Source organism: Crocodylus siamensis, chromosome 5, assembly GCF_052110815.1.
Source record: "Crocodylus siamensis isolate JL-2025a chromosome 5, ASM5211081v1, whole genome shotgun sequence".
Taxonomy (NCBI): Eukaryota; Metazoa; Chordata; order Crocodylia; family Crocodylidae; genus Crocodylus; species Crocodylus siamensis.
In genome coordinates, this window is record NC_143399.1 from 186904337 (window position 1) to 186929310 (window position 24974).

General features: G+C 40.9%; 1 protein-coding gene across 6 annotated transcripts in view; it reads right to left on the reverse strand.

Moving 5' to 3' along the window:
- ARHGAP12 (Rho GTPase activating protein 12) overlaps nt 1–20281 on the reverse strand; it is a 181067-nt gene extending 160786 nt beyond the window's left edge. For 5 of the 6 annotated variants that reach the window (XM_090047522.1, XM_090047521.1, XM_090047524.1 and 2 more), the window contains exons 1-2: nt 20178–20281; nt 11685–12455 (exon numbers count right to left, since the gene is read on the reverse strand). In XM_090047522.1, the coding sequence (XP_089903648.1) occupies nt 11685–12356 (672 nt within the window). In that variant the 5' untranslated portion in view covers nt 12357–12455; nt 20178–20281. Of the gene's footprint in view, nt 1–11684; nt 12456–20177 lie in introns of those variants that run through there. The other variant, XM_090047525.1, reaches the window with a different exon arrangement.
- Nucleotides 20282–24974: the final 4693 nt, after the last annotated feature.

Consider the following 24974-nt stretch of genomic DNA (forward strand, 5'->3'; position numbering starts at 1 on the left):
TGCCCCAGCAACCCTCACCTGTGCTGCCCTGTTGATTGGCAGCTGTCCTTATTACTATTACTGGTAGCGAGCACCCTAGTGCTCTGCTACAACAACAATTTTGCATGAGTGCTTATCTCTTTATCCAAGACCATTTGATCTGTGAATTAAACCTCCTCAAGGAACTCAATCCACTAGATATGCTCAAAGAGCATGCAGCAAGCCTTGCTAAATGCCACCAAACTCATGATCCTTTGTGGACTTGAGCTTTTACAGGGCAGCTTCAGAGTAGTGGAGCAGCACAATTACATAATTGTTAAGGGGCCCCTTTCTGTGTTTTTAAGGTCTAGTATACTATACGTCCAGTGAAGTGGGAGCCCAAAATTGAACCTTTGCATGAGGCCCCTTAAAAGGTAAACCCTATGTCTCGGACCTCAGGGCTGGATGCAGATAAGCAGAAGTTAACATTCAGAGCAATAATTGCATGTGTTTGGAAATTTTTAAAAGCCTGCAGATCTGCTAACTTGCTCCATTTCAATAAGAATAGTCTAGTCAGCAAACTCATTTAAACAGCCTTGCATTTTTAGTACTGTTCCTTTTTTTTTTTTTTCATTTTATAAGCTCACTTCTGAAGTGAGCCATCACAAGTTTCAGCAAAAAGAATAAATAGTGACCACGTGTTTAAAAATGTAAAATACATGCTGTGACAGAAAAATCAAATTTCAAATAATGCCTAGGCAATCCATCAACCAGAAGAGAAACATTTTTGCAACACTAATTATATTTACAGAATGTTAAAGTTCACTCCCCAGACATTTAATGTGAAGCTTTACTGAGTAGCCTAATTTTGTAGCAGTATTAAAAAAAATCCCAAAACACTCCACACATTTTTACTGTTTCATTGCAACAAGCATATTAACAAAATTAAGCATCATCTTCTACCCTAAAAGATCTACAACACTTTGCATCATTCTAAGTTTGCGTGTTTTAAAACAGTCAAAATGATAAGCTGTAACTTCCCTGTGTTGTGTATTTTAATTAACTGGACCATATACAAAGCAAAGGTCCTAGATCAAGTTACTCCAAAAGACAACGACTGAAATCTCTTCATCAGTCCTCAGTAAAATTAGTCCAGATCGTTTCAAGGAGAAGTTATATGCTACAGTAAGCTAGAAAGCACCACAGCCAAAAACTTAGCTGTCAAGTTTGTTCATGTCTCAGTAGGTTTCTTGGAATCAGACCACATAATTTCACATTTTACATGCCCTCATGTCACGCAATAGAAGTAACCCTGAAGGTTGAAATTTTATGTGTAGGGTTTCCTTTAAAAAAAGTTTTTCTATTGGAAAGGCAGAGTGGGGTTCCTTAAAGTGGAGAAACTGCCTAGGACAATTCCTACACTAATGAATGTGAACTGAATTAATGACTCCTAGAATTTGTTCTGTAGTAGTGCGTAAAGAAAACTACCATCTAACACAGGGGCGGGCATAATGCGGCCCGCAGGCCAGATGCGGCCCACCAGGCCATTCTATCCAACCCACAGGGCCCCTGAAAGATTTAGAAAATTTATATTTGTCTGCCCCTGGCTGCCTGTCATGTGGCCCTCAATGGCTTGCCAAAACTCAGTAAGTGGCCCTCCATCCAAAATAATTGCCTGCCCCTGATCTAACAACAGCTAAGCAGATCATGATTAGCTCTACTATGGAAAGAAAGAACATACTGTATTTACCTGAATACAAGATGACTGAATTTAAGCTAACCCCCAAATAATTAGATTCTCCACATGGAAAATGTATACATTTATCATCATTTTTCATGTTTGGAATCTAATTATTAGACAATCATCTTAAACAACCACACACACACACACACCCCTATCACTTCAGGTAGTAGGGGGAACTGTGATGCGGGAAGCAGTAGTGCGAAGAACAGACAGTTGGGGAGGCAGTAATGGGGCAGGCAGTAGGGGGGCACATAGTAGGTCAGGCAGTGAGAGGCAGACAGCTCACCCCTGCTGCCTGTCTCCCCCACTGAACCTCCACTACGCCTGCCCCCTCCCTCCATCCCCTGCAGCCTCAGGTTGCCCTGATCCCCTCTCCACCTGCCCCCCCCTTCACCCTCTACACTACCCCTAGCCCCTGCCCCCTCATGCTCAACTGTAAGGCTGGGGGTTGTATTCCACCCACATTAAATGGAAGTGGGGGAACCACATCTTTTAATCAAGTAAATACAGTATCCCCACAGCAAATATGGACCCTGGGGTGAGATCATTTTAAGTATGGCACAACTACATATGATTCACAAGAAAAACTGAGAGATCTCAAATAGAAATCCACAGTGTCAAGAAAACATTCTGACCTATTGTCCAAGTTCCTTGCAACACAAGAATTGCTTTATTGTTTTTCCATAATCGAAAAACAAGTGAAAGCTAAGAGCTGGCATTTACAGATGGATACCTTGAGTCTAGGCAAAAGGTTGACAACCACTGCACTAAAGCAATTTATTACTTTTGTTACTCCATCCTCCCTCCCTCCACTGCTCCATCTGCCTGTTATTTTGTCCTTTCGACTGCAAACTCTAAAACAGAGATGGATTCCATTAATGTGAACCATCACACTGGGAAACACTTTACAAAATGGACATATTACATAACCTAACAGGCAACCGTCATGGTGCTTTTTTCATAGTTCTTTCTTTTCCCCATGGTAAGTGAGTGTGTGGTGGGAGGGGTGCGGGAAATGAGAGACAGAGGGAGAGAGAGAGAGAGAGTTTACTTATAACTTTTATTAGAAAGAAGTAAAATAAATAAATAAATAAAATTAACAGACAACCAATTAAAAGCACAGAACCCCATATGGGGCTGATCATGAAAACAAGCCACCAAAGAACCATTTAAATAAAGCAAAAACAAATAAACACTGGCACCTCCCCCATTCCCACAGAATCAAGACTACACTTGAAGAACTAGCTGGCCGTCCTCCCGAGTGCCCCCTCAGTGGTCCAGTACAATGCAAACCGGCCCACATTTTGCTTTAGAACAAAGCACCCAAACTCAGAGGCAGAGGACATCATCAGAGCCAGATCTGCCAGTCTGGTGTCAGCAGCTCTTCATTGTCACCATCTTAGCCTGGTCCAGGAAGAAACTGGACAGACACATTACCTCCATCTCAGGCACCTGGTACAGGACTGCAGCTGTCTATCATTACACTGAAGTCCAGCACACCAAAGTGGAGCCCAAGGGTGGAGAAGAGCAGCCACAGCTGAAGACAGTCAAGAAAAGGATGGTAGAGGGTATCCTCCACCACCTCCTCAAAAAAAGGGGCAGCCCACCAACACTGCCAGGTCCAAGATGGCATTTGCCAGGTCCAGCGGCCAGAGCCTCATGCAACAGGTGGTGCTTACCACTCCTCTTTAATGATGGACAACTTATACAGGGTGAGCCAGGACATGAGAGAGGGAAACAGTTGCATACAGATACTAGGCAAGGCTGACAAAAAAGGTAAAGTTTAGAGCGGTATTTCCCCTTATATAAATCTCTTCCCCTCATACTTGGACTGGCTTCCAAAAAACAGTCTTTCACAGATAAACACAGACAAGAGACAATTCCACTGCATCTAGGGACCTACTTATATCATGGTTTCACAGATTTTGCAGAAACCACAAAAAAAAAAAAAAATAAATAAAAAGTTAATAAAATGCTGACTCCCCAGTGGGAGGCAGTGGTTCCTGCTGCTGGGAGGGGAAGGTACTTGCTGGCAGGAAGCCACAAAGGGCAGCATACAAGATGGTAGCTGCCCCTTCATCCCTCCTCTTCCCCCTGGGGTCCCTCCACCAATCAGTGCTGAAAAGCAAGGCAAAATAGGGCAGCCAGCAAATGATGACATCCACCCACTCATAGCTCCTCCTCTCAGGGCCCCTCTGCCAATCAGTGTCAAGGGGTGAGGCCACCGTGAAATGCCTTAAAAATTGGCTGTGCACACCATAAGCAGGCCGCGAAATACCCAGTCTCGCTGTGATTTAAGGAGGTCCCAAACTACAGCAAAAAAGTACAGTGGTCATCCCATTCACAGAGATTGTGTAGCAAAAACAAAAGGACTGCAACACTAAAAAAAACAGGGGTAAGAACCCCCAGCAAGCGTCTCAGAGTGTGGCATTCAAACGCATTTTCCTTGGCACTTGCGCCTCAGGGAAAGGGTAGAGGATGCGCTGCCACAAGGATCAGGCCCTTCGTGGCTTTCCCACTGTCTACTCCTGACACAGCAACATCTCTGCCAAAAAAGGCTGCCAGCTCCTGTTCTAAACTATAACTATTACATACTGATGTTAGTTTTATGATATTTCTACAACTACTGAAAATTAAAAGCTAACATCTATAATGAAAACCCATTTGACAAGATGTTTTACTGAGAGAAAACAAATTACGGTTCATGTACCAGAGATGCATGAACATTTTTTTCAGTGAACACAAACCCATGCAACTACTCTAGAGACCAAACACTATCTGAAAAACGTCTTTTAAATTGTATTCTATTCATCTATCCATTCCTATTATTTAAGGCAGCTTCACACTGCTGAAAAACAGAAATTGAACCTGCTATCAGGATTCTGAAAATAAATAACCTAGCTACTTAATATGTATGTACTGCAGCGTTAAACACTGTCTAGACAGTATGGCTTTTCCTAGCCACTACATATAAACAAATTATTTTCCTGCAAAGAAATGTGACATTAGCATGGAGTCATTTTTACACAAGTGTCTTCAAACAGGATTTTTATCAGTTTTCAAGCAGGTTCACATTTGTTTGAGATCATAGGTTCTGAAACTACAGTTTCTTTTCTAGTTGCTAAATTTCACTTTCAATTTCATTTTAGAAGACCGCTAAAATGTTACTTTCCTAGATCAATTTTCTATTTCAGCATTTTCTTTACTTGTGACATGGATTCTGCATTTTCACAAACAGCCCAAATAGTGCAAAGCACCACCTGAAACAGAAGACAGAGGAGACTGTATATACAGAATTATGATGACCTAGACTCAAAGTTGGACAAGCTATTTTCTAAATTTAGTTCTCAAGTACCCAACTTAATCCTGTAACATGACAATACTCCCTAAGTAATGCAGCTCTGCCTTCTTATACATCACCTTGAGTAATACTAGTAATATTTGCAACTTTCCATTTGTCAATGTAGGGTCAGTCATTCACACCAATAATTATGAAAGTTTATAATCTTAAGCATTTTAGATTAGCGTAATTAGCATAACTTTATACTGAAAAAAGTTAAATGCAGGAAAAAGATCCAGGGTTCCATTAAAACTGTGGGACTACAAAGCTGATCTTCGTTTTTCTCAACTTTGAACTATAACAGAAATGACAAAGAAATACAAATGTAAAACAAGACAGCATGCACTAAAGCAGATTTCTGTTTTACTTACAATATACACACCTACCCATTCACCCATCTCTCGACTGCTCCAATAATTAAGTTAAAATAAAAAACTTTCCTGTCACCAGTTTGATTTTTCAATGATTCCTAGAGTAAAGGTAAAATATGTGAGGCATCAACAGCAAAGCTTTTTTTCAGAAAATTCAGAGATATATTCATAATATTTTAAACACCAAAAAAAAAAAAAAAATCTCACTACAAAAAGGGCAGATAAAGTCAAGGTAATGGTAATAGGATATAAAACCTCTTGCTAAGTGTCAAAATGTAAAGAACTGTAGCTGACTGACACTGAAAGACAGCTTTCTTTTTTTTTAGTTAAGACAAATACCCACATTAACAATTTAGAGCACAATTAGCACCTTTTTCAACTCAACAAAAGCCCAGGAAACTGAACTTCCTATCTTATCTGTAGGTGAGCCTCCTCCAATCAGGTAAAAGATGACTCAATCTAGAAAAGTTGTAACAATATTCACAAAAGGTTCTGTAGAATGATCAAGTCACTCACAGAAAAAAGTCAAGGCAAAGAAGATATTACTAGTTAGGATTTGGTCCAAAATTTAATTTCAGAATTATAGCTATACTAAACAATATACTCCATCTTATTGCAGTAAATACCATTTAATTGTTTCTCCCAATTATTCTGGCACCAATTTTAAGTTACTTTTAAAATATTAAAACATAGCACAAGATCAGGTCCAAAGAAACAAATGTAGTCCAAGGATGCAAATGCCCTATCTGACTGAACTCATCTCTGAATTGGAATCTCTTCACCTGTACCCATCAAAATATTTATTGCCAGGCCAAGCAGAAGAGAAACAAGTTTAAGCAACATAGTTCCTTACAATAAAAGCAAATTCAATCTGGAGCCTAGACAATTTGGCAGAACCCTTTTATTTAGGGGCTTAATTTGGCCTGCAGAAAGACCTAAATAGCAAATCCCTAAAATGTTGAACTACCAATTAAATAAAATATATTTACCATATTACAGTAGTGTCAGAGTGATGTTGTAGCCATAATGGTCCAGAAATTACATGAGGCAACATTTCTTAAGGTCACGTCTTTTATTGGACCAATGTAGTTAGAATAAAATTAGGCAAGCTTGGGATAATGTTAGACTAGCTTGTCTAACTTTATCCCAACTATACAGTTGGTTCAATAAAAGCGATCACCCTAAGACATCCTTCCTCCAAAAATATAATTTGGCATTCTGGGATCCCATACAGAAGTTTCTCAGGACATGCATGTGTGCATATGCACTCACCCACCCTCTTCCTAAATAAACTTACCATTTTTTTTGTTAAGCAAAACCAAAGTTACCGCATTTTCCAGAGAAACTGCAGGTGTAAAAGAGGGCACTCCAACTGTCAGATCTTTACTACTCAGAATTAATCAAAGCAAGACAATCATCCTTACAATAATCCCCTTTAGTGCTTCACAGTTAATGCAACAGTCAATTACTAAAGAGGATGAAGGACAGAACAATCTTTGTAAATAGGTCACTGTATGTTTCTGATCCTTAAAAACAAACCAATGCTGTAAGTACCTTTTCAACTAACAGGAAAAGGTAACATCAAATCAGAAAGTGTTTTGATCTGTCACATACTTGGGAGGAGGGAAAGATTTCCTTCTGCCTCTTAGCTCAACGGTATACTATCACCAGATACAAAATTGTGAGAGGTGTAACGTATGCCACAGAAGATTATATAAACATTTTACACAGGTTTAAAGTTAATCTATATTAAACAACCCTATACAGGTTTAAAGATCTTTGTATGAAATATGACATAAAATAGTATGAGTTGATAATCTAAGAAGTAATTCTAAATATTTAACAAAACAAATCAAGGCAGAGCATAATTTCCCTCAAAAAAGCAAATATGCTGAACAGAGGTATGCTGCAATAGATCAAAACCCAAATGGAGCACCCTAGTCCTCAATAAACGAGCATAATTGGTTTCTGTATAATGTAACTGCAAAGCAAACTGAAGTCAAACCTGCTCAGGATTTCATGAAAGAGATTTAACAAGGTTGCATTATTTATTCAATGTTTTAATAATTAAAATGTGTCATTTCATTGATACACAAATTTTACCTTTTTTTAGTACTATAGATTATCTTTTAAGATGTCAATAGAGATCATCTGCAGTAACCTGAAAAGATAATATACAGCTATTATTAGGAAAAACTTCAGCAGATTTCACTTAGTTTTAGACATCTGGATTACTATAAGAATAAACAAGACTAAAAAAAACAAAAACAACAGTTTGCTACTTGTGGTCTAAGCAGTTTAAATCAACTCTTAGGTCACACACAAAGAAATGTCTGAAGAGCCAATGACTATATTCCATTGATGTAAAAAAGAACACAGTATCAATTAAATTATACTTTAATGGAGGTAAACTTATAACAAAGCTAAATTTTTATTATTATAGAAATGCCAGACCAGTACCTAGGCTTAATCCCCAAAAAGACATATAATATGCATGAGTTTCACATCTTTAAATTTCTTTTTGTAACTATTTTAAAATATTCTAAACATTTAAAACATGTCTAACAAAGTCTATTGCATAGTTGCACAAAAATGTTCCTTATGCAACTGGGAAAAAAAAAAGTTTACTTAATGCTTTCAGGGCCATATCCTTCACTTTGTTACATTTATGCAACTGCACTGACACTGCATCTCCTCACTCTGAAGCAGTTCACTGACTTTCTGACATCCAGGGCATCAACTCAACTCCACTTTCTGTCATGCCAAGGCTCTACATAACACTTTCTATCTACACTTATGTGGTGCATCCCATTAATAATGCTAGCATCATTCCTCCCTTATGCATTATCAGTTTTTTCCAGTGACCGTCACACATTCTTCCCTACTGCTTCTGAACCAGTTATTTTGTATATTAACCATTCTTTTTCCAAATTCTTCATTAAAGGCATAAATTTATCTTGAGAGCTACAATTTAAAAAAACAAAAACAAACTAGAAGTGGGTAGATTGAGGGACAGCTGGAGTAGTTGTTATTTTAAAAGCAATATGGCATTGATTTTGCACATTGCCTCACTCCCACTTTTGCTCTATCAGATTACAAGCTCTTTTGTGACAACTGCAATTTCACTATGTGCTTGACAAAGTTCTTTGCGTAAATCTGATATCTTTTATTAGACCAACTTAAATAGCTGGAAAACAGTTATTAAGGGAGCTTTTGGGTTCAAAAACCCTTCATCAGGCTAAGGAAGTTTCAGCAGTTGGTGGGTGCTCTTCCTCGATGGAATGAAAGTGCTTGAAACACTTGATTGCCGAAATAACGGACACAAAATATCACAACTGAGAATCACAGCCTTTTCTTCAAAAGGACTGTGGTAGCTCCCTTATCTCCTAAAGAGTTAGTTTTTCATATGCCATTCTTGTTACATACTATACTGCTCTCTATCAACATTTTTTCATTTAAAGGACCTCGTCCTAAGCTTGAATGGTCCATCCTCACCACACTTTGTCCTACTTTATGTTTCTTCAGCATGGCAATTGCATTCTTCAGTCTCCACCACCATCAGAACCAGAAAGTGCCCATACAACAATGAGCACAAGTCCTAGAGACCTGCTGAGAAATACAGCCCTGACTGCTGCAATTCCTCAAACTTGTTCTAAGCTACCTCAACTACTGGCCTGTGGATAGTCCTCAGCTATAGCATTCCATTAACAAAAATCAGGATGACCCTAGTGCTCATGACCTAGAATACCTAAGAACATTTTTGATAAAAGTCCCCCCCACATTAAGAATGCTTCCCTGAAGCCCACGAAAAAACACAAAAACTCCATTCTTAAGCTGCTGGCATAGAAAGAAGTGGAAAAAGAGTGTGCCTTCATACTCGGCATAATATATTCTACGATTCCCTCCCAAGACAAACAAAAAACAGAAACCCTTCAAGCCAAATGACAAATGACAAAAATATTTGTAAAATGTACTGCAGAATGTACTACAACACTTTTCCATACATCAGAATAGTTTAAGGAGCCTATTCCACCTCAGCCACTACCAACACATCTTTCTGTACATGTATGCACATATACACAAACACTTCCCTAAAGCTTTTTAAAAGTATACCAAGGTTTTCTGCAAGAACTATGAAAAAAAAGTTTCAAGATCATGCCTGAAACCTTCAGCTTTTCACTTGTGGAATTTCTCAGCAATATTACCTTTCATTTTTTTTTCTAGAAGTCCCCAAACCTTCAGATACTTAATCAGAAACAATGTTTAAAGGCATAAGTCTATTAAATCAGCAAGGGCTCTGATTTAATGAATCTCAAGAAGTGGATATAACGGTTTTACAAACGACTGAACCAATCTAAAATCCACTTCAACTAGAGTTTATTATTGTAGTACAGACTGCATAAAACTGAACGTGACAATGAAAAAAAAGCCATTTGGGCTGCTTTGTGATATGAAAAATTATGTGTCTGTGTATGCAATCTTGGAACTTGATGTTCTGACTACAGACTAAGAGCAACATAAACAGCTTTCTAAGCCATTAATTTCTGCACAGCTGATTCCTGCTAAACAGTGTTCCCTATTGAGAGAATTATAAAAAGCATGGGACCGTTCCAGTGGAGAAGGCTGGCACTCATATCTAAACCAAGCCAACACAGTGATAGTGACATCAGTGCTACCACTACTTTAATCCCTATGGTTACTAAATGTCAAATATTTTAAATTGCAATGAGGTTGTGGTTCATCATGATGAGATGAAGTTACTCAATTATTTAAAAAAAAAAAAGCAAAGAAAAACAAAAAGACTAACTCCAAACCATGCAGAGTAGGGGGCAGCAATAGTTGCCAGCAGAGCTGGGAGTGGGTGGCTCAGGTGGAAGGCAACCAGGCATTAGCAGCCAGGTACTGCCACTGCTTCTCTACACTATGTTGCAGATGAGTGGTGGGAAGAAAGCCCCCCTCTGCTGGAAGCCTGCACTGTCTGACTGCAGCACAGCGCAGGCAGACTTCCCCCTCCACCAGAGCCCTAGGTGGCCGACTGCAGCCTGGTACAGGAAGAGCCCCCCCTGTATTGCCAAATGCTGCCAAAGCCACAGCTCCACAGGCCAGATCCAAAGGTTCCACAGGCTGGTTCTTGCCTGTGGGCCATAGGTTGTCAAACCATGATACCGAGCTCACCCATACAATGCTAAAGGGGCATTTATTTACCAAACATAAATCAAATAGTACCAAATGTACCATAAAACCAATTCAATTATAGTATAAGCTTATAAAAAGAAGCAGAACAGAAAACAGTTTTAAGCAACACACTTTTGAAAGTTTCTCTTACATTAATTTTGGACCACCATACCAAACAGCTGATGGATCACTTAATATCCGCCTAATCAAACAAATATTTCAAAACTTATTAGTTTGTTGTAGTACATCTAGGTCTTCCAAGAAAAAAAAAAAAAAAGAATCTTGTACTGACCATTGTCAGACACAGATAAACCAAGATAAATGAATGATGCAAATCCAAATAAATCAACGATTTCAAACATATCTGAGAGATCCAAGTGATCAAACTTACTTGTTTTCATTAACCAAACAAGCTTTGCAACAACTGCCTTAACTGTGGAAGATACTTGAAACATCTCCCCTTTTATGCTTCTACCATATAGCTCAATGACAATGACTCAAAAATTAATTAAGAATTAAAATCATTCACTGTCAGTGATGTTTGTATATCACTATAACCGTTACAGAAAGTATCAAAAGCAATTTTATACATACCAGTGTGAATCTGCTTAAACAACTCAAAAATATAAACTGTAGATTAATATTATCCATGTTTTGTCTATGGGAGAAATCAGTGACTGACAGTGGCAAGTGACCATCACATGCATCTGGACCAAAGTTCAGCAAGTCCACAAACTAAAATTCATAGCACTTGCCTCCCCTCCTCTGGAAGAATTGCTAAGAATTGCTTATACTGAATAACACCAAATCAATTCCACACGGTATATTAAAAAGCAGTTTTAAGGGAAACTCCCCTAGACTGCTCAATACCAGGATCTTGTACATGAGAAGGATGAAAGGACAGTGTAAAGTACCTGTTATTACTAAAATATGGCAACTTTGTACAACCTAATAAAATACAGGAAAAAAAATTCTCCCTATAATATTCCAATCGTAGCTTTATAGGAAGCAAATTAGAGACAGTAGGAAACTGCTAAGACTTAACTGAAAAGGGAAATAACAACGGTGATAATGTCTACAGAGCTATTTAGCTTACCTGAACTTGTTCTGTGGAGCTGCTACTGAGTTCATCTCCAGATTCTGAATCTTGATGGATTTTTTCTGAGCTTTCTCCTGCTGAATCACAAGACTGTTCAAGGGAAAAGCTGGTCTTTTCTATTTCCATGAACTCAGGACAAGGGAAATGGCCCACAGAGAGGGTCCTGTATTGGCTGGAAACCTTGGGTGACTGTAACTCATTATTTAGTTTTCCATTATTTTGGGCAAGGTCCAGATTCAAGCAAACAGTTTGACCTGGGCTACTATTTGGTCCCAGATTCTGATTGGCATCCCAAACTAGACCAGACACTTGAACTGGAGCAGTTTTTCCAAAACTGGAAAGTTCTGGTGACTTGTTCACATTTTCTGTTGACCTCTGTAACCCTGCATGCATCAGTTTCAAAGAACTATTTGGCAGTCCACCTGCTGGTTTAACAGGTGGCATCAGTGCTTTTCGTGTTACTTCTTTCACATACTGGGCTGGCACATAGAAGGGCTTGGAATGTTCCTCCTTTTTGACTTGCCACCAATCATCATTAGTTTTTTTCACCAACATGTATTTCTCACCTTGTTTTATCACAATCTTTTTATCCTTTGCCTCATATTCATAGTCATACTCCACTTCAATGTATAACGGTACTGGAAGGATCTTCCCACCTTTGTCAGCCATCTCTAAGTGAAAGCACTGTTCAACTTTCCAAACAATAGGTAAGCCGCATTATGCTTACTTCTTTGGTATTTGTTTCTTTTTCTGTTTGTATCAGATGAGCTGGAAGAAACAAAAAACAAAAGCTGTCTTCAGTCCACAGCCTATGAATAAGAAATGTTTTCAATACACTTCATAATTACTGGTACATATTGCATAAATCAGGTATTGGCAAAGTTCAGAAGTGGGAGGCTGCTTTAATAAAGCTTAACTCTGAGCATGGGCCACTTCCAGCCTGGCTCATGCCACCAGTTGCCCCACAAGGCAGCTGCTTTTCTCTGCTGCCTGGCTGTCTTGGGGGCAAAGCCCCACCCCTGCCAAAACACTGCCACAGTCCCACCAGCTCTATGGACTAGACCTGGCCCCACAAGGCCACAGGTTGCCAACCCTTGGCACAAATTATCAAAGTCTCTCAAGGCAAATGATAGAGTCTTGATACAATTGATATGATATGAAAATCAGTAACACTCCTAGATACTCTCAGCTATACAACAAAACATTATGTTGTATAACTTGGTCACAGCTTCTGTCCTGTAACACTGAAGAATGGCTTGATATCTGCAAGTTACCTATTAAGCCTATTGTTTCTATTACTTAGCAAAGTAGATCAGGAAATTTTTTTTCAGCTGAAGTCAATTTCTTACTCACAGATGAGATTTAATTTCTTCATAAAACTGTGCTACTCCTCTCACTTATATTTAAAATCTTAAAAAAAGGAAGGAAAAAAAAAGAGAGAGAGAAAAGCGGGTATACTACTTACTACTCCAGCTTTTCCCCTGCTCCCAAGACCTCTCAGGCCCCTTCAAAGTGCTCATAAATGTATCTTCTAGTGCCACTAGAGCAGGGATACTCAACCCCTGGTCTACAGGCTGGATCCAGCCCACAGTGCCATGTCATCTGGCCAGCAGGGCTCCCAACAGGTCCATAAATTTGGCAAAAGGGGAGCAGTAGCACCACTTTCCTACCTCTTCATTTCCAGACCCATGGGAAGCCCTGGCCTCTGTATTGGTGTGGACAAAGGCAGTTCTGGGTCCCAATCCCAGAACACTGGGGGCAGGAAGGGGCAATGCCAGGCCCCTAGGGCCCAACATGGGTGCACGGGGAGCATGAAGGGCAATGCTAAGACTTAATTCTGGCACATGGGGAAGGGACAAGGCAGTGCTGGGCCCCAGAACCCAATCTGGCCTACAAACTGGCCACCTTGCCACTCATCTGGCCCACAGGGCCAACAGATTGAGCATGATTGCCCTGTACCTTCTCCCATTATCCAAAGAATCAAATATGGGATGGGCCATCAATCCTTCCTAGGATGGAGGATTTATCTGCTGTAACCATCACAACTAGTGGCTAAACAGATTGGTAGTAATATAAGATACAATGCAAATGCAAGAGACTCTTGCATCCAGATACAAAGTTCCATAGGCAGACACAGGCTTTTAATACTGTAGCAGTTGGCATGCCTGCAGATTTTAAGTGAGCTGTAACCCATATCCACACCATTAACAGGGACTGACACTCAGATTTTTTAATTTTTTTTTAAGTTGAGATATTTTATATTATCTATTTACTTTTTGAGTTTTGGCACGATCAAAACTAGTCTGGAAAAGGAGTAAATATTAGCATCCGTTATTTATTTTATTTTTTTTAAACACTTTTCTTATCTCATTGGAAAATACGAGAAAACCTAGACAGAGGCAGAAGAAAAAGACTGTAACAAAGCACAATACCACCAGAAAAAATGAGATGACTGGAGATGAAAAGTGAACAAAGAGTGGACATGGGGCTTTTCCCCATTTTCTTTTTAAAATAATTCAATACATGTATTCTACCAAAATTTTGAAATAGGCTTTAACATTTGCCTATACTGTTTGAAATACACTCCAAATCTTGAGCTTTTTTTCCACCCTGTTTAGCAATCCAAGCTGCCATGGTAAAATCCTATGTAATGCATTTCAGAACTAGAAAAAACAAATCTCTCTGATTCTGACCACTCCATAAATTTTAACTTAATCATATGAAAATTAGATATCCAGAATACAATGGATGGGGGTGTATATTTCTTTAAAGGTATTTTAAAAGTAGCTGGTATGTTATTTTTTTAAAAGAATTATTTTAAAAAGAAATATGCCATTTATAGTTCACCAAACACTACCTCAGGAGGACAAATACTTGAAAAAGCTACAAGTTTTAAGTGCCAAATTTACAGTCAAGTCTGCATGGGCATATGCAACACAGTAGCATTTTTGACTCTGCACACACCTCTCACAAAGTCCATCATACAAACCTGGCTACAGCAGTAGAGTCTAATTTTGGAAACACACAATAGATCTTACTGAAGGAAGCCTAGTCTTTCAAAATACCGCGAAAGACTATTGCCCACTGAACATAATGGAAGTGGAAGGAGTTAAGAATGTAACTGTACTGAGCTCATGTATATTTACACAAGTAACCATTTCCACAATCCATTTTCTGTCATAAGGGTGACTGTATTCCCCCGCTCCCTAATCAAAATTTATAAGTGGTCATTTTGATTGGGGGGGGATACAGTTACTAAGTTGCAAGTTAAGGCTTATAAGCTGATTGGCCAATCAAGCTTATGCAAAATAGCAACTTCAAGGAGGCCAAAACTAGAATAAAAGTACTGTTTAACATTGGGCATTAATGCCCTGATCATAAAATCCCCATTACTACCTGTAGTAAAGTTCTATTCCCTTGATTTATAAACTGATTAGCTTCTTTTGTCATGCCATCAAAATAGATATCATACGAATGTTAGGTCTAACAAGCAAGGTAACACCAATCACCTCTTACTTTACAAGCTACAATGTTCTCATCTCCAATCGATGCTGACCTCCTGAAAGAACACCTTGAGAGGCTGGAATACCTTCAAGTCAGCCGGCCCTGACAATCTACACCCCAGGGTACTCAAGGAGCTGGCGAGCATCATAGCCCAGCCCCTGGCACGGATCTTCGAGAACTCCTGGCGCTCTGGTGTAGTGCCAGAAGACTGAAGAAGGCCAATGTGGTGCCTGTCTTCGAGAAAGGGAGGAAAGTGGATCCGGCAAACTACAGGCCCATCAGCCTGACCTCTATCCCAGGGAAGGTCTTAGAAAAGTTTATTAAACTTGCCATCCTTAATGGTCTGGCTGACACCAACATCCTGATGGACAGCCAGCACGGGTTTCTTGTGGGTAGGTCTTGGTTGACCAATCTCATTTCCTTTTACAACCAGGTGACCTATCACCTGGACAAGGGAGAAGAGATTGATGTTATACATCTTGACTTCAAAAAAGCCTTCAATCTGGTATCCCATGATCACCTCTTGGCCAAACTGGCCAACTGTGGCCTTGGGTCCACCACGATCAGCTGGCTGGGAAATTGGCTCCGTGGTTGGACACAGAGGGCGGGAATAGATGGAAGTCAATCGTCATGGTGCCCTGTGACCAGTGGGGTCCCCCAAGGCTCTGTCCTTGGACCCATATTGCTCAACATCTTCATTAATGATGTGGACATTGGAGTCAGAAGCGGACTGGCCAAGTTCGCCGATGACACCAAACTTTGGGGCAAAGCATCCATACCTGCAGACAGGAGGGTGATCCAGGCTGACCTGGACAGGCTCAGCAAATGGGCAGACGAGAACCTGATGGTGTTTAACACCGAATAATGCAAGGTTCTCCACCTTGGGAGGAAAAACCTGCAGCATGCTTATAGGCTCGGCAGTGCTACGCTGGCTAGCACTACGGAAGAAAGAGATTTGGGGGTCATCATTGACCACAACATGACCATGAGCCTGCCATGTGATGCTGCAGCTAGTAAAGTGACCAAAACACTGGCTTGCATCCATAGATGCTTCTCAAGCAAATCCCTGGACATCATTCTCCCCTTGTACTCAGCCTTGGCGAGGCCACAGCTGGAGTACTCCATCCAGTTTTGGGCTCCACTATTCAAAAAGGATGTGGAGAAGCTTGAGAGAGTCCAGAGAAGAGCCACACGCATGATCAGAGGTCAGGAAAACAGACCTTACAATGACAGGCTAAGAGCCATGGGGCTCTTCAGCCTGGAAAAGCGCAGGCTCAGGGGTGATCTGATGGCCACCTATAAGTTTATCAGGGGTGACCACCAGGATCTGGGGGAATGTTTGTTCACCAGAGCGCCCCAAGGGATGACGAGGTCAAACGGTTATAAATTCCAGCAAGACCGGTTCAGACTGGACATAAGGAAGAATTTCTTTACTGTCCGAACCCCCAAGGTCTGGAACAGCCTGCCATCGGAGGTGGTTCAAGCACCTACATTCGATGGAAATTTGGATGCTTATCTTGCTGGGATCCTATGACCGCAGCTGACTTCCTGCCCCTGGGCCAGGACTCCATGATCTTCCAAGGTACCTTCCAGCTCTAGTGTCTATGAAATCTATAAACTGTGTCCAATGTATTTTTAAGAAAGGGGGAGGGGGCAGATGGAAATCATTTACATCTTTGTTCTTCTACTTCCCAGCCCATACTTCCCTTACCAATTTTTGATATTTGGACCATGATATGTTTAATGAATATCTTACCTCAAGTGCCAGCTGCCAACATTCTTACATTTATCCCAGTATCAATATTTCTACTAGGAATATTCTTTCCTTTTTTAAATTTTTTTTAATCTGACCGGTCTGGCATCTAACCTGTTTCTAAAGTTACTTAAACAGCTAAATTTCTTATCAAAATTTAGGGAGAGGGCAAGATTTAGAAGCCACTGGATACAAAGTAAACCTGTATTTTTTCATTAAGGCTACTAGGCATTTATCTGAAAGTCTGATTTTTACAACCAAATTTTACAGAAGAGCCTATAAAGAAAACAGAAAACTATAAATTGTTCTACCAAAGAAAAAACATTTAATGTCATTTTAATGTTATTTCACAATTGAGAAGTTCAATAGACCTTGCAGTTCCTGCTTTAAAGAGATGTAAATGAGTGAAGGAAGAGAGAATAAATACTGGGAATCAGTTATGAAGAGTTACCATGCTGATATAAGCTTCCTAACTGTGCTTCCCATTTCTTAAAGAAAAGGGGAACAGCAGCTCTCCTTCACCATCATAAGCATCTATGTTAAATATCCCTGCTGCAGTCCGAGTAACACTGACTCTTCCATCCAAACAGACAAGGATTGCATCAATTAATGAGTCCCATGACAGACTGGGCCACTAATGTAGTTTTATAAACAAATCATATCAGGATCAAACAAGATGCTTTAAGAGACAATAGGGACTCTCAGAGTTTATCCTTTCCCAGCCACAGTACAAGGCAATATGTTCAACATCAAGTAATTTCATAGCCAATGCGCCTTAATCACACCTTTCCAAAATGCAACAAATTTTTACTTCACTGTGAGTGCTTATGCTATGGCCTTGAATTTGCAATCTCTAGGCTATAAACCGTGTCCTTTAGCATATGTGCCACCAGGTTAGAAGACAAGAGAGATGACTGGAGGCAGAAATGCTGGGTTTTATTCCTGTTTCTGACACTGGTCCAAGTGATACATCAGAATTATTCTAGCAACCTTGCTGTGTCACAATTTCACCTAGCCTGTCAAATTTAAAGCAAAAATACCTACTGAAGTAAGTACTTCAAGAATCTCACATGAAAAAAATTACATGGAATGATTACCTCAGTTAAGTAACTGCAGGCTTTAAAATCTGAAGACCTCACGAAGAGCTCATTAATAAAGAACGGATCCAGTCATGATCATAAAAAGACAAGAGAAAAACTCACCACTAACAATCCGAGCCCAGTTCGGATGTAAGGTTTTAACAGATGCCAACCTCTCAGATGTGGTTAATTTTATTTTAGTTCCTCTCTGGCTTTCCAGCTTTACCTGACCAAAGGAACAACTAGACAATCTGCAAGGCCTACATACTAGCATAAAAAGGAAATACAGACAGAGCCATCTTGAGGGGGAGTGGGGCTGAATCAGGGCAACTGCCCTGGGCCCATTGCTTTGAGAGGCCCTGAGAAGCTGGGCTGACTTCATGTCCAGGCCCTGCACAGGCTGATTTCTCCTGGGCCCTGTTACGGTTGTCTCTGAATACAGGTAAATGTGCATCACACACAAAGTAATACAGAACATTTAAAGCTCACATGCAGAATTTTTAGGTTACCCACTGTCAAGTGAAACATTTCTTTTAAGAGACCATAACTTAATATTAAGTTTTACAAGGAAGCACTGCTGAGTAGGTATTATACCTTAGAAGAAGTAAAGAAAGCCCTCTCCTACTTCTTTTCCAGCAGCCTCGGGTCCAAAGTCTAAAACCACTCTTGAAAAGATTTCAGCAGGTTTAATGAAACAATACCTTTGTTTTGACACTTCCCTCATTCTCAGACTCTCAGTAGGCCAGAAGAGGCTCATTCATAAACAAACAATCTACAGCCTTGTCTCAGCTTGTACTTGTTTAGGTTGTACTGGTTTAGGTTGCTTTAAAAAGATGATTCTTTGTATTCAGGCACTTTACACTGTTTAAGATTAACTTATTTCAGTGTAGTTTAATCACATGCAACCAAGTTAACCTAAACCAAAATAAGGCACTCAAACCTAAATAAGAGCAACTACATATAGAAGTACATGAGTTTAATGAAATTGATTTTATAAGGTTTTTTTTTTTTTAATTTTACAAGAGAAGAAAGAAAAGAAACACAGATTTGCTCAGGTCTCTCCAAATTTCAAATTAATAAAATTAGCACTGGGGGTCGGCCCCATTACCACATCCCCCAGCTTCTGAACACACAGAACTGCCAGCAAGCGAGCAAGTGACAGTGACGTGAGGAGCGATCATAGCTGTCGACTCCGTCCGTCCCTGCGGAAGAGATTGCAATCTAGCGACTGAATTCCTTTCCTCTAAATCACTCACAGAACCATAAAACCTCTTTCCAGTGTTCACTTGTAGTTGGAAGGCATGTTCGAGGAAACACTACCATAAAATATTAAAATTAGGATGCAATCAAGGGACTGAGATGCAAACAAAATACAGACGGTTATTCCATCCACTTGGACAGTCGTATGCATTCATGCGTGATTTGCACAGTGCGCTTCTTGTATCACCGCTCCAGCAAGCATTTCACTGACACATTCATTAATGCAACAACAAACAGACTGATGAAGTTGATGCGCGAACACAGGAAGCCACTGAAACCACACTAGGGCCAGATTAGATGTGGGATCCCTCTCCCACCCCTACCCCTCCTCTCGTGCCCTCCCCGCACTTGCGGCAGATCCGGTGCAAGCACATTTCTTGAAACAGGGGCTCCAACACACGCCGAGGGTCAAAAGCCAACCCGACGGCAACCAGCGCCACCGGAGAGATGGACTGGGGCCTTTACTGGATTTCACCAGCAGGCCACCACTTCCGGTTCGGCCGGAGACACCTCCAGTCACAGCCTCGGTCTCAGCCGCGTCCCCCGCACACGAACGCAGCGGCCGCCGAGCCCCGCTTCACACGTGCCGGCGCGAGGCGCAGGACGGGACCGAGCAGCAGCAGGCTCCTCGCACCTGCCCGCCCGGCGGAGCAGCGCCCCGGGGACCGGCCCAGCACGAGCGGCATATGTGCGGGCAGGGCAGGGCAGGGCCGGGCCCACGGACCCGCCTCCGCGGCACAACCCCATCGCCCCCAAGCCCGCCTTGGCCGTGCCAAAACGCCCGGAGCGGCCTCGGGCCGGGGCGGCACCAGCCGCACAGCGCGGGGCGGGGCTGGGCTGCGCGAGCAGGTGCGTGGGCCCGCGTCTCCCGGCCCCCCGGAGTAGCCGCCTCACCTGCGGGGGTCGGGGTCCGGGTCCTGCTCCAGCGCGAAGGCGACTGCAGCTCCAGCTGCCGCGCCCGCCCCGCGCAGAGTGTCAGCCCCAGGGCAGACGGCGTCACCGCTTCCCCCGTCACGTGGCGGGGGAGGGGCGTGGCCCCAAGTAGGCCGCGAGCCCCGCTCCCCGGGCTGGCCGTTGCCCCGCGCGCCCTCTGTGGCGGTTGGCGGTGCGTGGTGAGGGCAGACGCGGGGTCACGACACGCGTGGTCGCGCGTTGCCCCTACAGCCTCTCACGCGTGACAGCGCCGCCCCTCAGCCCCTGCGTGTGCAATACAAGGAACAAATCAACTCTGCCTCGTTGTTAGAAATGCCCCTTCCAAACGACACCCAGAGCCCAGATAACCCGGGGCACGGGCCTGAGGACAGCGATGCCCTGATGGCGACGTGTATTTGAGGGGAAAGAAATGTAGGGGGCAAGGGCAGGAGAAATCTGCAGGAAGCGAGGAGCGGCTAGGCAGGAGCAATGGGTAGTGCTAATGAAGTGAAACCTTTCATACACAACTCTCTGCTGTATCCCTTATTTGTCATAAAGGGGATGAAGGATGTACGCTCTTCTTCCCCTCCCACTTTTAAGGCAAAAGGAAAGAAGTTTTTTCTTTGCCAGTTAATTTTTAATGATTGAAAATATGAGAACAGATTTAGGATACAAAATTCAGGCTGATATTTTTAGATTTAAAAAAAAGCTTTGCATTCCAATAATTTTGCTACACAAAATAAGTTAGCAGTCACAATTACTTTTAACATGTTGCGATTCATCTAATGACATGTCTAACACATGCACAAAACCATCTGAAAATCCAGCATTAGCAACGTGATTTCATAGATTTCATAGACATTAGGGCTGGAAGGGACCTCCGGAGATCATCGAGTCCAGCCCCCTGCCAGAAGAGCAGGAAGTCAGTTGGGGTCATAGGATCCCAGCAAGATAAGCATCCAATTTACTCTTGAAGGTGTTCAATGTAGGTGCTTGAACCACCTCCGATGGCAGGCTGTTCCAGATCTTGGGGGCTCGGACAGTAAAGAAATTCTTCCTTATGTCCAGCCTGAAACGGTCTTGTAGTAGTTTATGACAGTTCAACCTCGTCATCCCTTGGGGCGCTCTGGTGAACAAACATTCCCCCAGATCCTGGTGGTCACCCCGATAAACTTATAGGTGACCATCATATCACCCCTGAGCCTCCTTATTTTCCTTACGGCTAGGGTAAGCTGGGGTGCTGCAGGATATGGGCTGGTGATTCAGCGGGGAAGTGGTGATTCACCATCCCCATGAGTCAGCCCCACGAGCAGCAGAGCGATAAATTGGACAGGTTGCTGAAGGTGCCAGGTGATGCTAAGTAATTTTGAGGCCCAGACCTTGAACAGTCAGGAAAGAGTCCTTTGGGATCAGGTGAACTTTCCTGAACAGTTTCTAGTTTCTACTATTTGCCCTATCCATATTTCTCTGTAATTTCAATACATTGAATCACCCACTTAAACAAGTGTATATCACAGCTGTAAATGGTTGCCATATAGACACCTCATGACTATTTCAAGAACAGGGGAAGTGACACAAAGCCTACACAGCCAGCTAATGGCCCTTAATTTGCACATGTAGCTCCTACTGCCAGCCTGCTGTCCCAAGTCTGGGAAGCCCTTTGTGATGAAATATGCTATGTGAACTTAGGTGGAGTTATTAATCTGATACAAGGCTATGTGATGAGGTCCAGCAACACAACAGTCAACATCCAGAGAAATAAAATCATACATTGTTTGTTTTATAATACATTAGTTGTTTGTGCTCATTTGGAATTACTGAAATTCTGATCAGAAAAATAAACCATGAAAAAGCTGGGAAAGCATTACTTTCTTGTGTTTCTTCTACTTACTCTTCTACTTATTTTTGTCTGTTTTATTATTATTGGTATTACAGTATCACTCGCATGCCCAGCCAAGATTAAGGCCCCTTCATGCCAGTTACTGTACTTAAAGCTGTGATAAGAGAACAAACCTTCCCCAATGTATTTGACTATTGACAAGTTAATGGCAGGAATAAAGAGAAGCTAAATATGAGGAAAAGGTTGGACACTGAGGCACAGAATGATTACATCATTAGCTTAAAATTACACAGTGAGGCTGTGACAAAGCCAGAAATTGAACCCAGATAGCCTGAGTCCCAGTAATGCTTCTTGACCACAGTATTTCCTGCCACCTTTTCCATTCCATTTCAGAGCACTTTGTAACTGGAGATTGCATGTCCTCCTTTTTTTCTCTCCTTATTTTAAAAGTATTTTCTTATATTTCTGAAATTTGCACTGCCAGCAACCTAACAATGTTTCTGGAGTGGAACCTTAGAGGAACAGCAACTGACTGAAAACCCCTGCGAGGATGTGAAAAGAAACCAGACTGACAATAACTAACGCATGTTTGTATCCTGGTGTAGTTAGTTCTGTAGTACACAGGATTTTAGAATAAAATAATGAATATGATATTTTTTCCTAAGTTGGTACAATTTAAAGATCAAAAGAAAATGAAGATGCTGTGTTGTACATAGAATGTGTGGGCTGTGGAGAAAAATACTCTTTCATGAATCTTCAGATTATTACAGAATTTAAATTCTTGTATCCGTACCACTGGAACTGTTCTCATTTTATATCTCATAAGCTGAACATGGATATGTACCTTTTCTATTTACTGTATTGAAAACAATGTGAGTCTTTTATCATTGCCCACCTGGTACCTGACCTATACATTAAACAAAGATATACAACCTCGGTTCAAATGCTGGAAAAAGCAGGGTCAACTAGCTATATATCATAGTCCTATAAACTGGAATCTCAAGTTCTCATTTTATTTTTGTTTTCCTGTTCTCTGTAAGCCCTCTGATTGAACCCCCGCTCCCTCTTGTTAAGAAGTCCACTATCATACAACTTAATTGCAGTGATTCTTTAGAAATGGTTGTGTTCTGATTTGTTTAAAAACTGTGCATTTAAGATTTGTCATTAACATTCATAATGCAGAACTGATGGTTGGTACAGGAATCTGCTGTATGAAATGTGCGTAAGCTACTAATTCTAAGCTGTTAATTCATTATTTAGATTGTGATCGTCCCCTAACAGAATCTCACTGTGAATTACAGGTTTCCCTCCCTTTGTGCTGTACATGCATTCAGAAAACGGCGCGTAACTCAAATTTGCATAAAGGGAACCCACTTTACAATGTAACAAATAGGACTACGTTCCAAGACCTCAACTGTACTTATCCCCAGACCCATTTCTACCACTTTACAAGACAGTTTTGGTACTCACCAACAGCAGACAGTACACACAACCATGGGACACTATCATAATGGGGATGTTAACTACAGAAACATGTGTTGCAGACAACGAGAGAGGAGCACAGATCCAAACAGGAGACTATGTTTTGGTGCGCATGACTTCCACAATGCACCACACAAAGCAGCTGGCTGGGTTTCTACCACACCAATTGGATAAGAGTGAATTTACCTCTCATATAACTAATTATTGGTATAAAAAGGGTCATCGCAGAAAAGCAAATTTGCACATACAGAATCTGCATAAAGCAAGGGAAACCTGCATGCAGAATCTTTGTTTGGAGAGTGATGGAAAAGAGAAATACGAAATGTATTGGAAACATACTGAACAAGAAAGCAAAAAAATTTGCTTTAATCAGAAATTATTTCTCAAAAACTAAGTGAAGCTATGTGCTTCATAATTAAGCTAAAGAGGACAGTTTGCCAAACTCATAAAGTTCCAGTGGAGTTCTTTTACTTTATGTCAATTAAAAGGAATGAAAAAAGGTTACATTTATTTATCTATAGATGTTATGAAACTGAATATTTGTAAGTTTCTCTGTAAAATTCCTCCAGTGTATGACAGTGAAAATATGATTACTGTGCTTTACAACACAGTGTCTGGCAAATTCACAATCACCTGATTATCTGCCTGAATTAAATGGGGGGGGCGGGGAACACCATAAAACAGCTTTTAGTCTAACCAAAACAGGTACCCCAATTTGGTACTTTTCAGAAACAAGTACCTGAATTATCCCCAAAACATTAAAGAAGTTATAGCCCAGTATAAATCTGTAACTTTCATATTAGACAATTTCAGCATCATGTAGCTGTGAATCATTGCACAGATTAAAATGTATAAATGTACTAATAAATGGTTTGCTGATGGAATCTTTATGACAAATAATGGGTAAAATGGAAAATTTTTTGTGCTGCACTGATCTAAAACCTTTGTTCTAGCACTGATGTATAAAGCTAGAACTTCAGTCAAATCAGTCAGCTATGCACAACTAGTTTTATCTTAATCTACGCAATTGCTCAAGCTAGCAGACAAAACATACTGAAGGCAAAATTATTCCTTTAAATTAGGAATGTCTCCTTGGAATAAATTTATAAGGAAAGGATTGTCAGTAATACAGCCATAACATAAAGTTTTCTCAGTGTCTTGTTTCTTTCTCCTGCAGAGCTAAAGAAAGCTACCCTTAGGTCACAAAAGTTTCTGCAAAAAAGTTTGTTTTTCTTCAATAGATAAAGACCTATGTGTTAATGCAGCACTAATAAGCAGGAACAAGTGAAATATAAAAAGTATTCCAGAACTATATACAAACAAAAAATGAGGTAAACATTCTAGTTTAAAATAAAAGTTTCTTCATGCTACCAGTTGTTTTAAAAATTCATGGAATACAAGATTGTAAGAGGTGTATGAGTAAGCTCTAGTAGCAGAGATGGATCTTCTTCATAGTG